Source organism: Camponotus vicinus, unplaced genomic scaffold (assembly GCF_025532165.1).
Source record: "Camponotus vicinus isolate PSW18456_S1 unplaced genomic scaffold, iyCamVici1.0 SCAF_3, whole genome shotgun sequence".
Classification (NCBI taxonomy): Eukaryota; Metazoa; Arthropoda; class Insecta; order Hymenoptera; family Formicidae; genus Camponotus; species Camponotus vicinus.
Window position 1 is genome coordinate 12,337,502 of NW_028141967.1, and position 16,241 is coordinate 12,353,742.

Here is a 16,241-nt window from a genome sequence, read left to right on the forward strand (position 1 = left end):
TTTTTGTACATTTTAATACATTTTATATAATACTCTCAGTAAGCAAAATGTTAGCAGGTTGGCAGCAGATTGGCAGTAAATTCGATCAGAATCCCACACCAGAACCGTAGTCACCTCCCGACAAAAACAGTACGTGGAATCCATGTTATTACCACGTAGATTAATATCGTTGAATCCACGTGGATATTCGAGTGAATAATCCGCTCAAAAACGGTACTAGAATCTACGTGGAATCTATGTGAAAGTTTCATGAATTTTTGAGACATATTACTTTTTTCATTTTTGATAAGTGAATATCTTGAACATTTATAAAAGTATATAATTACACTCGGCCATAAGAATAATTTTATTTTTATTTATATTTTATTTTTAATATATGCAATAAATAGGCTATCTCCCATTTATCCGTTTAATTTCAAATAATCTGTTCCATATTCTGAATTCCAACAAGCGATCCAGATTATTAAACAAATTATTGTAAATTAAATCAGTTTATTAAATTAAACTGACTAAAGGACCGTCTACAATGAAAATAACATCGGTGGAGTGGACGGTGGAGTAAGGCGTAAAACTAGGAGTAATGCGAAATGGAAAAGAACCATTCGCTTACGCCTTACTCCACCCTCCACCGTCCACTCCACCAATATTACTTCCATCGTAGACGATCCTTAAAAGAAAAAATGAACTTCGGACCGTGTTAGTATCAGTTCTTTATACACACTTTATGACGAAAGGTTGAATACGAGTTAGCTAATTTGATGCAGCGCCGCATAGCGGCAAAGCGAGGAAGCATATTCTATATACATATATATTATTAAATATTTAGAAACATACAGATATAATCTTTTTTTTAGCAAACTTTTTTATCTTTCTGAAAGATTTCAGAAATATTGCAAATACAATTTTATATAAAATATAAATATAAATATAAATATTATAATATTATAATATAAATATTATAAATATTATAAAAAACATGATGCAGGTATATTTCTGAAATATTTCAGATACAAAATTACAATTGAAAAATTTTAATAAAATATCTTTTAACATTACAATATTACCGAGTCGTTGAATGATTAATCATAATTTCAATAGAAATATCCACATGAAATCTATATTGTTATTTCGAGAATAAAGTACCTCGATGTAATAATGAAAAAAGAAAGTCGTAGACTATCCACGTAGATAATTCGTGGATAAATCTGCATCCACGTAAGCCACGTAAAATACGTGGATTCGACGAGGATGTGAGGTAACTGTTTTTGTCGGGCTGTGTCCGCATTAAGCTTTTGTTTTGGCGACAGAATCTGTAAAACATAACCTGTCACAACACAAACTGTCGGCCGAAACCGAGCAGGATCTGCGCGATGCAATTTGATGTTAAATTGCCAGCAGAAACCGAGCAGAATCTGCGCATGCAACCTGATGGCAAATTGACAGCAGAAACTGCACAAAATTTGCGCTTACTTTTATTAATATTATATAAATGCAACAAAATTGATTATTACAAGTGCTAAATAAGAATATTATCAGCAAGTTAATTACAATTTTCTTCTAAAATGACATATATGTCATATGTTATATCGTAATATATGTTAATGTAATATATGTTATATCGTAGTTATATCTCATATAGCGAAAGACTAATTTAATTAAATTAAATTAATAATAAACTAAATGATAAAAGTAAATGTAACTTGTAAAACTGGAGATGTAATTTATTTAGAATTAAATTCTTGCTTTATGCCTCAAATAGACAGTACATGAATAATTTTCCATTTATCATATTGATTCCAATCAGTTTAATATTCTGAATCTGATCTGCTTGTATCAGATATCAGAAATTAAAGTGATAGAAATTAAAATGATAATTACTATATTTTTAGTCTTTTATTCATATTTGCGACTTTATATATATTTCTGACAGAAATTAGATTACGAAAAAGTAGAGCTCACGTAGCGGTAAGTGAAGGAACTATCGAATCATGCAAACTCTGTTCCGTTTCTGCCGTCAATCTGCTATCAGAGATTGTGTGCGCAGATCCTGCTCGATTTTTATCAATTTGCTATCAAATTGCGCCTCACAGATCCTGTTAAATTTCTGCTATCAATTTGCCGTCAGTTATATCTGCAGGCTTTACTCGGATTTCTGCCGATAATTTGACATCAAATTTCATTGCGCAGATCCTGCTCGGTTTCTGCCGATAATCTATTGTCAAATTGCGTCGCACAGATCCTGTTCAATTTCTGTCATCAATCTGCTATGATAATTTTAAACAAATCCTGTTCAGTTTCTGCTATCAAATTATGTCAGCAGGTTTTGTAACATTTCTGCTGACATTCTGTTATCATTATTTGATATAACAAATTTTTTATACAATCTGCAATCTTACTGTCGACAAAAATTTGTAGCAGAAATTGACAAAATCTGTTTGAACAGACTTTGCTGACTGGGACGTTTATATAATACTTCAGCAAAAGATATAAAAAATTCAAAGTAAATAAAAATATTTAAGTAAGAAAAAAAATAAAGAATTTCCGACTTTTATATATGTAATATATATAAAAAAATTGCACATAACATAAAATAGGCATTTTTGGCAAAATAAAAATAAAATTAATAAAATTAAATAAACATATCTTTTTTTATAGAAAATCGACCTTTTTTAAATTTTTTTAAAGCTACTAAAAAAACGCAGGTATTTTCGGATTCTTCGGGTTCTTCATGAAGTTATTCAAGTTCGTTGTTTCGAATTTGGTCTCTTTGATTTCTTTCTCTTTTTTTCTCTATTTCTCTATCCATGCGTTCTTTGGCATGTGCCAACCATATTTTAATAGGATTAGAAATATGTTCATCCTTCACAGATGCATGTGCATTTCTTATCACACCTGCAAAAACAACAAATTTTTATATTATCTCTTTATTATTTTTTATAGCATTTTCCAGTGTAGCAAGTTTGATCGATTCGAAAGTAACTAATGACATCATTGACTAATCATAGCATTCTATTCTTTAGAGGAACGGCTATGATTGGTCAATGAGGTCATTAATCACTCTCGAATCGGTCAAATCTGCTATACTCGAAAATGCTATTAAGTAATAAAAGAAATATCTTTTTATCATTATAAGTTTGTAATATTGTGATTTAAATTATTAAGTATAGTATAGTTAATTTTAATTCTAATGCACGTATATAAATGTGACGGATAGTTGAGAAATGTTAATATATTACTATTACAATCAATAATTTTTGTTTACATATTTCATAAAATTAATAATATAGTACAAATATTTATAAGAACATCTTCTAAAATTGGAAAAAATTTTAGCATTTAATAATATTAATAAGAAAGGAAAAATTGTTTCTGAATATTTTACTTACTTAGAATTACTTGGCACAAATTTAATTTAGAAAAATTTCCTTTTTTTTGGCACCGTGCCAGCTGAACAGCACTGCAACTTCATTTGAGACTTTGTCTCATTAGATGTAAACACGAATGTTTAACATCTTGCCCTGTTAATCGTGCTAATTGTTTGATCTAGAATAATTTGAAATTATTATTATTATTTATTATCTATGTTCCAAATATGAACGATCGAAAGTATACTTATATTACTTCTTAAATAACTATTCTTCGGAAGCACTACTTAACCCTAATTATACAATACTACCCTAATTATACAATACTTTTTAACAAGTAATACTTAACATTATGATATTACTTATACTTAATGATATATAATACTTAAAAAGTAATATCAATTTAGGATCGTAAATTATCATCCTTTTTTTAAAGAAAAATTGTACACATTTAATATGTATTGTATTAAATTATAATGTTATATTTACCATTTCATTCCGATAAGATGCATTATTGTCAAGTTTTATTTCCATGGCTTGTAATTCATTTTCATTTTTCAAAGGTAGCTCTTGAAAAATGTCAATCTTTTCCTGTTCTTCTTCTGGCTGTACCGTATTAGATATCTTGTCTAAAATTTGTTTTTGTCGTTTTGCGACATTACTTATTTTAATTTCCAGATGCTGGAATTTTTGAACGACATAGCGTTCAAAATCAGATCTTGCACATTAAAAATATATTAATGCGTATGTATTTGTGTGTGTAGTGTACATTCACGCATATACAAAGGAGTACCCGAACCTTCACAAGCCTCCTTTTTATTCTTCTTCTCACTTTTCTTCAACAATCTTTTAACTATCTAGCTTGAAGTATATGAGACAACATAGCGGACATATATATATGTCCACTCATACCATGTTCCCTCACGTACCTCAAGTTCGGTAAAACATTGTTAAAATTTTTCATATATAATTAGACAAAACTGATTATATCTAGTTATATAAACTTATATATCAATTTTGTCCATATAAAAACAGATATGCTTATGTATAAATAGATATGAATTGTATATATATATATTTGTATATTATTATATAAAGGTATATTTTTATAATGAAAGTAACAAATATAGGTTTTTTTGTTTTTTATTGTTGCGTGCTTGTTACAAATTATTTACTAAGTGTTACATCGCATTTTTATTGTCTTACATTTAACTAGATACAGTACAATATCCTTTGTAATCATATATGTGTATCCTTGTAGTCATATATGTGTATATATATATATATATATATATATATATATATATATATTGATTTCCGACATTGATTTCCGACATTCACCCGACATAAAAAAGAATTATATTCGTATATTTATTTCGAAATTTTATTACTTTTTTAAACTACCCCGTAAGCAAAATGTTAGCAGTATGTCGGCAGACTGGTAACAGATTTAATCAAAGTATATCAGCAGACTGACATCAACTGCGTCCTCATTCAGCTTATATTCTGCTGACAGAGCCTGCTCACAGAATCTGACAGCAGATTGGTAGCAGAAATCCAGCAGGATCTGTTAACATGACTTGACGCTCGATTGGCGGCAAAAACCGAGCAGAATCTGTAAACATAATCTGACAACAGATTGTCGGCAGAAATCGAGCAGGATCTACGCACGCAATCTGATGGCAAATTGACAGCAGAAACCGAACAAGATTTGGGATTATTTATATTAATGTTGTATAAATGCAATAAAATTGATTATTACAGGTGCTAAATAAGAGTATTATCGGTGAGTTATCGATTAATTACAATTTTTTCTGATATGACATAATGTATAATAATATATGTTATATCGTAATTATTCTCACATAACGAAGGACTAGTTCAATTTAATTAAATTAATAATAAAGTAAATGATAAAAGTAAATGTAACTTGTAAAACTGGAGATGTAATTTATTTAGAATTAAATTCTTGCTTTATGCTTCAAATAGGCAGTAAATGAATAATTTACCATTTATCCTATTGATTCCAATCAGTTTAATATTCTGAATCTCATCTGTTTGTATCAGATGTCAGAAATTAAAGTGATAGAAATAGTTACTATATTTTTGATCTTTTATTAATAATCGCAACTTTATATATATTTCTGACAGAGATTTGATTGCGAGAAAGTATATCACATAGCGGTAAACGAAGGAACTATCGAATCATGCAAACCCTGTTTTGCTTCTGCCGTCAATCTGCTATCAGATATTGTGTGCGCAAATCCTGCTCGCTTTCTACAGGCAATCTGACATCAAATTTCACCGCACAGATCCTGTTCCATTTCTGCCATCAATCTGCCGTCAGTTACATTAGCAGGCTCTACTCGGGTTCTGCTGACAATTTGATATCAAACTTCATTGCGCAGATCCTGCTCGATTTTTGTTACCAATCTGCTGTCAAAATTGCGCCGCACAGATCCTGTTCAGTTTCTGCCATCAATGTGCCGTCAATTATATCAACAAGTTCTGCTCGGTTTCTGTTGATAATCTGTTGTCCAGTTATGTGAACAGATTTTGTTATATTTCTGTTGACATTCTGCCGACATCACATGATATATCAGAACCTGCATCAATTCTGTAATCTTTCTGTCGACAAAAATTTGTAACAGATTACCTGACAAGATCTGCTTTAGCAGACTTGGCTATTGGGGTAAGTTTATTTTTTAAGATGCAGCCTATATGATGATTCTATCTGAAAATTAGCGTTTTTTATAATCGGATTAAATGTTTTCTCGTATTTGAAAAACACACTTACCTTGGTGGGACTCGAACTCGAGACCTCTGGATCGTGAGCCAACTGCCTTACGTGGTAGACTATTTCTTCATTTAATTTAAGTGTTATATATTATCTACATATGTCATAACTAGCGCAAATATATAATTTTCCATAAATTATTTTAAGAACCAAATTTATCATTAAGAAACAAATTCAGTTTTAAGAAAGTAATAAAATTTCGAAATAAATATACGAATTAATTATTTTTTTAATGTCAGGTCAATGTCGGACACCGGTTATCGCGGTATTGCCAACGTTGACCCGTGGGTCGGCATCTGGCAAGAGTCGGCTAACCTCGCTTGGGCCGATGTCGCGCCGCGATCGGATAGTGACAGTCGGTTGCCATGATATCGCCAACGTCGATCCGAGAGTCGGTATCGGACAAAAGTCGACTAACCTTACTTGAGCCGACGTCGCGCCGCGATCGAATAATGACAGTCGGTATATATATATATATATATATATATATATATATATACATATATATATAACATAAACTTAAATTTAAAGGCCATAAGAGCTAAACGCGGATGATAGTGCGTAAGTTCAACGAGAAAATAAGTTTTTCGTTGAAACTTATTTGTGTGCACAGGGCACAAATTTTCTTGGTACGATACCAAGCAAATTACAGTACAGCCCTTTAATACACAGAGCCTAATTTCTTATAGTTATATATATATATATATATATATATATATATATTGTGACGTGACACTTGGCGGTCCGTCACAAGGATCGCGAGATCCGACCGAGAATGAATTTGGGCCCTCGTTCTCCCCTAATTTAGGGAGAGAGCGGCTATTGGAGGCGAGATTATACTCGCCTCCCGTGCGTACAAATTTATTTGTTAGCGTTAAGATTAGGCTTAAGAGCGGGCACGATAGGAAACGCTGACGGGATCTCATCCGGTGGCTCAAAATTGAGGAAGAAGTACAGGATACAAGGAAACGGGCGAGCGGAGGCGCCGACTAAAAGGAACACGCCAAGCTAAGTATTATTATTTAATTGCGTCAATAATAAAGTCCACTTAAGACTACCGCTGCCGCCCCTGTAAACATGCCCAGCAGGTACGGGGAACAATTGAAGGGAAGGCCAACCAGCGGACGAAAACTGACACTGAGACCCCGAGTCGGAGTCATCTCGGCCGGAACAGCGCTAAAGAAGAACATTCTATGTAAATAACGGCGAGTGGCTGCCGAAAGTATCCCTCCTGACGGGCCTCGACGAGAGGAATTATGGAAAATAAAAGAGGAAACGGGGTGCGACAAGCACATGTACAGCCCTGAAGGCCGCAGGATTAAATGGGCCACACGACGATCCTGAGGGTTGCGGAAGCGCCACAGGTGGCCTAGTTACGCATTAATTTGCTAGCGTGATTCCGACGGGCCTTCCGCTCGCCACTGTTCGGCGGACCGGCGAAGGGAACGACGGCCCAAAATTATCGATCCGACACGTGGATGCCGAGAGCACGGAGAACCGCAAGGAGTCACCGGTGAGACAAGCGTCGACCCCATCTGGCCGTCTTTGTTAAATAATTCAGGTAGAATTAGCTCGAACAATGTCGGTGCCGTATAGCTGCCGTCATTAAATTTATTGTGAAATTCCTTTTCTGCGTTCTCGATATTTGCGTCTTAGAGTACGACGGCCGGCCGAAAGACTTTGTTCGAGCTTTCGTAAAATTAAGTGCCCTCTCTCCCAGTTGTGCGCCGACAGTCACTGTAAATGTTTATTTGTACAATTATTACTGTTAGCTGTAAAACTTTGTCTGTTAAAAGTACTGTAACCGAGCTCACGCACAAAGGCGATTGCGATACTCGATAACCGGCAACTACGTCGCGGCGTCGGCTCGCATATTTCCGAGGCTCAAATCGTTTGATACTTTATTGTTATTTATAATTTTTCATGTCTAGATTCAACCGTCTATGTTAGATACGTTAGTAGTCGCTCAATTCTTTCGTTAAAGCAGTAGATCTGAATAATCGACTCGCATCTATAATCGATCCTTCCTTGTGAATTATTAAAACGGACCGCCCCTCTACCAATTTCGAGACGGGGCTAGCCGAGCGTCCGTCGCGGTTTTTCTGAGAGCTTTGCATTTTTTTCGTGTGTACTGCCGATACGTTAAATTTTATTAGAGTGGTGCGGATTCCCGCACCTGGCGCCCATATATTTTACTTTGGAGAAGAAACACTTTTCTTTTATATTAGAAGATCGCGCCGAAGGTGTGCCGTGGGCCATTATCACCGGTCATTTAATGTCATTAGCCCTTAATAAATTAACGGTCACAATATATATATATATATATATATATATATATATATATATATATATATCTGAAAGCAACAGCGAAACGGTTGTAGAAAGCATAATATTAGAAGAAAATTTATTTTACATTTATTTATATCAACAGTGAGATAATTTTATGATTATTTATTTATTGATATCGTATCTAGATCTTTTGCAATGTGTATACATATAAGTATATCCCAATCACAGTTATTAAGCACAAAACAAAATGTTTCACCTATCCGTTGTTCATGAGTGCATTGAGGAAAAGATACATATACATTTCGATCAAAATTTCTCGTTTATATAGAATCGTATACAATTATGCATGATTGTATCTGAACTATATTTGTTACTTATATATATTTATATATGACGCAAGACTTATATATAATTATATATTAAACTAACAGAAATCCATATATAATTATACATAAAACATTGTGAACATTATATATAAGTATGCAAAATGCGCACTTATATATAATTATATGTAACAGTTATTGCACTTATATATATATATATATATATATATATATATATATATATATACAGGGTGAGCCATTTTAATTAACGCACGCAATTATTTCGGAAACAAAGCATTTTAGAGAAAAATGTTTCAGACAAAAGTTTTATGGTTTCGAGGGGGCCATAAGATGGTATCATTGGTTTGACCTTGAAGAGTTATTTGAAGGTCACATGAAGGTCACCTTCAATTTCTTAAATGGAACCTACTATTTGTCATTGCATATTCTTTTAGCTCATCTCGAGAGCTTTCCAAAACACTATAATTAAGTACCTTTTCGTTAAGTACTTTTTGAGTTATGAGGCTTGAAATAATTTCTTAATTTTACATAAACCGTAAAATATCTTGTAAAATATTCATTTTTCGATTATCTTACCTAAATACTTTTACGTACAAAATAATGAGAGGAATCAACTGGTGTAAAGAAAACACATAGTTGTTTTGAAGAAAAAATATATAATTTGCAATTAACAATTCCATATTTTTTCTTAAAAACAACTATGTGTTTTTCTTTACACCAATTGATTCCTCTCATTATTTTGTACATAAAAGTATTAAGATAAGATAATCGAAAAATGAATATTTTACAAGATATTTTACGGTTTATGTAAAATTAAGAAATTATTTCAAGCCTCATAACTCAAAAAGTACTTAACGAAAAGGTACTTAATTATAGTGTTTTGGAAAGCTCTCGAGATAAGATACAAGAATATGCAATGACAAATAGTAGGTTCCATTTAAGAAATTGAAGGTGACCTTCATGTGACCTTCAAATAACTCTTCAAGGTCAAACCAATGATACCATCTTATGGCCCCCTCGAAACCATAAAACTTTTGTCTCAAACATTTTTCTCTAAAATGCTTTGTTTCCGAAATAATTGCGTGCGTTAATTAAAATGGCTCACCCTGTATATATAATGTCCTGTACTCTATCATTTATAATTATACATATTTTTGCACAATTATATATAGTTTTGTTATTATATTCAATTCTGCATGAATATACATGAAAAATTTTTTACCGGGAAATTATATCACTATGGAAAGCAATATACATTAAGACAGCACAATTCATTTCTTACACACAATTTAACAAAAACGATTATTTTTAGTAGCCAATAAATACATTGCAATTATTTAAAAAATTACTTATGTTTTTATATTTACATTTATGCTTTATCTTATTTGTTATTATGTTTAAATGTTATCTTATTTTATTATTTGTTATTGTGTCCAAATTCTATGTTTAAATACATATTTTTTATATACATTTGTTTTATCTTTATCTATCTATATTATATCTTATTCACCTTTTCTTTTTATATACTTATATTATTATTATATAAATTTTATAAATTTATGTGCACATTACTTTAATAATAATATAAAATAAATATAATAACATAAAATAAATATAATAATATAAAATAAAACAAACTAATCTAATTTTATATTTTTTCGAAAAGTTATATATATTGGATTTCACATACACACAACATACAACAATAGATGCAGTTTAATCGTTCAAATTTCCCGGTCTTTGGTCGATGGGGCGGGGCTTATATCGCAAAGATGTTGGATACACTCGTAGCATTGTTTATGAATGGAAAAAGTGGGGGACTGGCGGTCCATGTTTCTATAGTCAAAGGGTAGAGTCAACAAATCAAAAATGCTATATATGAATGCTTGGTCTAGTTATACACGTCATTGGCTGCGTTCAGCAGAAAAAGCTGCTTTGCAATTGTTGTAAAATGCGTGAGCTTGATTGGTGTATGCTCTTAATTTTGACTGAATCTAAGAGCATAAACCAATCAGATTCACGAATTTTACAACAGTTGCAAAGCAGCTTTTTCTGCTGAACGCAGCCATTGGTGAAATGAGCGCAGTAATCGCGTTTCCATCGACTTACATTTGATTTTACGCCGCACTAGATGCCAATTAACGCTTCGGTGAAAACTAGACCATAGACATAGGGTGCAGAATCAGGTTTAGTAACAACCGCTGTTACAACTACTGGTGTTAAGCCCCTTGCATAATGCTAGGCAACAGGCAATAGAAATAAGGAATAGAAACTATTCACCAATAATTACGCAGAACAGAAAATATTCGCCAATAGGAGCAGAGAATAGATACTATTTCTATTCTTATTGCCTGTTGCCTAGCATTGCGCAAGGGGCGTTAGATGCCATGTAAACCGTGCTTTAGGCTGCATCCCGATGGAGAAAGAAATAGCGGAACGGAATAGTAACGGAAAGGAAACTAAGTTGAAGGCTAACCAATCAGAATGATTCCGTTCAATTTCATTCCGCTTTTTTGTAGCCGGGTTCCCCATGACAAACATTTTACGGAACGGAACGGAAACGGAATAGAAGACATAACCTATCCGTGAAATGTTAACGCAGCATATATTAATAATATATTATTTATTATATTATTATATTATTTATTATATTATTTTACAATTATTTCATACGACATGGCAAGTATTCATTATATTTCATCTACCAACAAAGTGTTAGGCCCTATGTATGCAATAGAGAAAATATTAAGCATAAATATTAAATATTAGAAATAGGAATTATTTTTAAATAATAAAATCAAAAAGACTCTGTGATATAGGATCTGATATCTGATTTCTATTCCTAATATTTAATATTTATGATTAATATTTTCTCTATTGTGCGAAGAGCCTTATGTATTTATAACAATATATATTTTAATTTTTAGGAACAATATAAGTGTGGATATTGCAAGTGGATATTAAAATCTGAACAACTTGCACAGCATTCTTGCTTTGCAAATAATCTAGACTCACTAGTAGTTGATAATGAAAAAACCGTTTTCATAAGAGGTAATATAAATTTCTCTAATATATTGTCTCAATAAATTGTATAGATTATTTTACTAATAAATAATTATTGCAGAAAAGGATGGGACTACCGAAGATAATATATGCGATAAAGATAAGCTGGATGAGGATCTCATCACAGCTGTAAAAAATAAACCTGCGTTATATGATTTTCGCTTACCATTGAAACAAAGAGGAAGAAAACAAAAGGATGACTTGTGGAATGAAGTTAGTGTGGATTTAAAAGGTAAATTTTAATCACATTAATCACATTAAGCTACATTAATGCCGGTATTCATAGTCCGGTCTTACATTTAAGATCATCTTAAGAACTTATTCAACCAATCAAATAGCTACAATGCAGCTATTGATTGGTGGAATGAGAGCTTAAGATGATCTTAAATGTAAGACCGGACTATGAATACCAGCCTAAGGGACATGTTTATCTGTCTTTGTGTGTGTGTGTCTTTGCGTTTTATTTAGCACATTATTACAGTGCTACAAATTATATGTCGTAGGCTCATATACACCGAGCGAAGCTGAGAAAAGGTGGAATTATCTAAAGGATTGTTATAGAAAGGCCAGAAATTTATATAAAAAACAAGCTCTTGAACAAAGAAGTGGCGCTGCTGGTATACCCAAATCTGAAACAATTATGCCATCCTTTCGTCATTACCCAGCAAACACAGAATATTACGGCAACATTGCGGCAATATTACAACATTGCAGCAATGTTGCTACAATATTCTGTGTTTGCTGGGTATAATTTAATGACGTTCTTAAATGATACCTTAGAACATCGACAGTAAGTAGAATAATGATTACTGAATTAATAATGTTAATTACGATAATTATTTAACACTGATGTTATAATAATTTCTTAATATTTTTTTCAGAACTATACCCAGTAAGCAAGAAACATTAAATCAATCTTTTGAAACATTAATTTTATGTAAATTTTTGTAACGTTTTGACATGATGTTTTATAAATATTTTAAACATATTATTTTATAATATAGTATTTTTGAATATTAAAGAAACATCCCAAAAACATTATTTTAAATATTTATCAGTATTATTGTAATATATTTATTAATATTAAATTCAATATAGTTGCAATAATTTTAATTTATTACAAATTTTATATTAAGAATAACGTAATTGCAATAAAGAATTTTGTGTTGTTATAAATGTTTCTTTTTTAATATTATTCTAATGTATTTATAACTTACAAAAAAGAAATATATATATAAATATACATTTTATAACGTGAGTTTTATTATACATAAAGTGAGAGTAAAATAATGTTTTTATTAGTGTGATAAAAAATCCAACAAATGCATAAACAATGCCAAATTCTTCAACAATAAAATTATTTAAATAATATATGTTTTATAATACATGTTTGATAAAAATTTTTTGTGAATCGGCCGCTAGCCGATGTACAACATTTGTAGTTGCGCGCGCAGCGGCTACTACGTCGATAATTGGTTAGCGAGTGATACTTGCGCTTACGTAAGCGAATACACTGCAATATCATGTCCTGATTGGCTCAGGGCATGCTGGGAAGTGGGACTGCCGGCACCGGTACACATCGACATTAGTCGAGCTTTATCTTCCGTACATCTCTCTCGTTTGAGGCCGTCCAGTGTCAACAAAGAAAAAGTTTTATCTTCCGGATTACACGGACAAAGGACTGCTAAGTCATAAGGTACGATCTTTTCTAATAATTCTAGAGTATTAATTAGATCGCAGTCCAAAAATAAAATTAGTTAACGTTAGTTCAAAGTAACGTGTAATTATAGTCCATTGTTCCGTCTATTTTTTATAACGCATAGTCGTGTTCCGTCCATTTTTCGTAACGCAATCCACGTGATGTAAACTATAGATTTTTAGTACTGACAGTAAATTCGAAACACGGCCAATGTATGAAGCAAATTACAATTACAGATTGTGCTCTACTAATCTCTGTGACAAAATGTTTCAGATATAACGCAAGAAAGGAACAAGGGAGAAAAGCTTCCATCATCTTTATCATTGTGTGTGAAAAAGGTAATTATTAGATCATGTCAATATTTGGGATATGTTCCGATATACACTACCAGTGTAGATGAATAATTATATATTATGCGTTAAATGAATTATAGATTTTTAGTACACTGGTAGTATTTATCGGAACATGCCTTTAGTTATGTAAGTGAGTAAAAAATATTATGCATACAGAGAAAATAGTATGCATACATATTTACATATATACATACATACCAACTATTTTGTAATATTCTTTTAGATTTTGCTTCGCTCATATCAACTTGTGTTAAAATGTTTCAGGTGGTATATACTACTGTCGAGGGAAGTTGAGACAAAAAAATACATGCTTGCACCCATGACCAAGCTCTGTGATATAGTTATTAGCTTATGATATATAACTAGAGATATATGTATTTTTTTAATTATTGAAACCAAAGACAGTATGACTTAAAAGTGAGCAAATAGATCTCGCGTTATAAAGATCGCTAGACATTGTGATTTAAAATCTGTTAGATATATTGATCTTTTCTTTTTTCTTTTTTTCTTTTGTTCCCGAGAAAACGCTTAGAACATATATCAATGGATAGGGAATTGGTTTGTTTGAATTTGTTTGTTTGCTTTTGTTTTTTTTTTTAATTCAAGGAAAGCATACCATCCCATGGCAACGATGATATCAATACGTGCATTGCGGATGATAGTTTGTCTCTTCCATTCTTTTTCGCACAGCTCTTGAATTCAGGCTCGTTCGCCGGAAACATAGGCAATTTCCCTTTTTCAATAATATATGTTTTAAAAGAAAATGAGAGATTACTTGAATGTGTAAAAACAAGGTAGAACTTTGATATTAAATACAAAGTAGAGAATTTTATTTTATATTATTAGAAATGTTATATAGTATATAACAGAGGGTTATACATATATATATTTTCGAAAAAAACGCAGAAAGTGTCATTCCATTGTTTCAAACCAAATTTTTTTTACTTTATTCTCTCCTCTGCTGATTGTGATATTATATGCGACATTATATGCAACAATTTTATCATGGTGTAAAATATTTCAAATGAATATAATATCTGTTCTTTAAGATGTTTTTATTTTCATTACTCTTAGGTACATAAATGTGTAATATTTATGTGATATCATAAAATGATGTTTGTTTCTTTTTATATTTTTATATAATTTAATTTTATATTTATATATGAAAATAGATAAATATATAGAAATAAATAAATACAGGTTTTTCTACAGATATTTTCTTATCATCATTCATATTTTTCTCTCTCCCTACATACATACACATAATATAAATATATTATATTATATATAAAAAATAAATAAACACAATAATATATGAAGTACGTAATATACAGGGTGGGCCATTTTAATCTATGCACCCAAATTTCTTTGTACCTAAGACAGATACGGAAAAATGATTCAGACAAAAGTTGTTTGGTTTCGAGGGGGCCATAAGATGGTATCATTGGTTTGACCTTGAAGAGTTATTTGAAGGTCACATGAAGGTCACCTTCAATTTCTTAAATGGAACCTACTATTTGTCATTGCATATTCTTGTAGCTTATCTCGAGAGCTTTCCAAAACACTATAATTAAGTACTTTTTGAGTTATGAGGCTTGAAATAATTTCTTAATTTTACATAAACCGTAAAATATCTTGTAAAATATTCATTTTTCGATTATCTTACCTTAATACTTTTACGTACAAAATAATGAGAGGAATCAACTGGTGTAAAAAAAAACACATAGTTGTTTTGAAGAAAAAATATGTAATTTGCAATTAACAATTCCATATTTTTTCTTAAAAACAACTATGTGTTTTCTTTACACCAATTGATTCCTCTCATTATTTTGTACATAAAAGTATTAAGGTAAGATAATCGAAAAATGAATATTTTACAAGATATTTTACGGTTTATGTAAAATTAAAAAATTATTTCAAGCCTCATAACTCAAAAAGTACTTAACAAAAAAGTACTTAATTATAGTGTTTTGGAAAGCTCTCGAGATAAGCTACAAGAATATGCAATGACAAATAGTAGGTTCCATTTAAGAAATTGAAGGTGACCTTCATGTGACCTTCAAATAACTCTTCAAGGTCAAACCAATGATACCATCTTATGGCCCCCTCGAAACCAAACAACTTTTGTCTGAATCATTTTTCCGTATCTGTCTTAGGTACAAAGAAATTTGGGTGCATAGATTAAAATGGCCCACCCTGTATATATTTTCCATTTTTAGGAAGGAAATGGAAACATCAACATTATTATTATTAATATATTTTATTTCTATTGTAAGTAATATATTTCTTCCAATAATTTACAATTTCACATTTTTTTATTTTCCAAGAAGA

General features: G+C 31.3%; 1 protein-coding gene and 1 pseudogene across 1 annotated transcript; one reads left to right on the forward strand and one right to left on the reverse strand.

The window, feature by feature from the left end:
• Positions 1-2,734: 2,734 nt before the first annotated feature.
• Positions 2,735-6,529, reverse strand: LOC145969064 (uncharacterized; annotated as a pseudogene).
• Positions 6,530-7,239: 710 nt separating this feature from the next.
• Positions 7,240-15,123, forward strand: LOC145969065 (uncharacterized). Its single transcript, XM_083094925.1, has 8 exons — positions 7,240-7,357; positions 7,548-7,675; positions 11,723-11,846; positions 11,920-12,090; positions 12,362-12,648; positions 12,740-13,554; positions 13,831-13,895; positions 14,175-15,123. The coding sequence occupies exons 1-5, from the start codon at positions 7,240-7,242 to the stop codon at positions 12,607-12,609; spliced, it is 789 nt and encodes a 262-aa protein (XP_082951051.1). The 3' UTR covers positions 12,610-12,648; positions 12,740-13,554; positions 13,831-13,895; positions 14,175-15,123.
• The last annotated feature ends 1,118 nt before the right edge of the window (positions 15,124-16,241 follow it).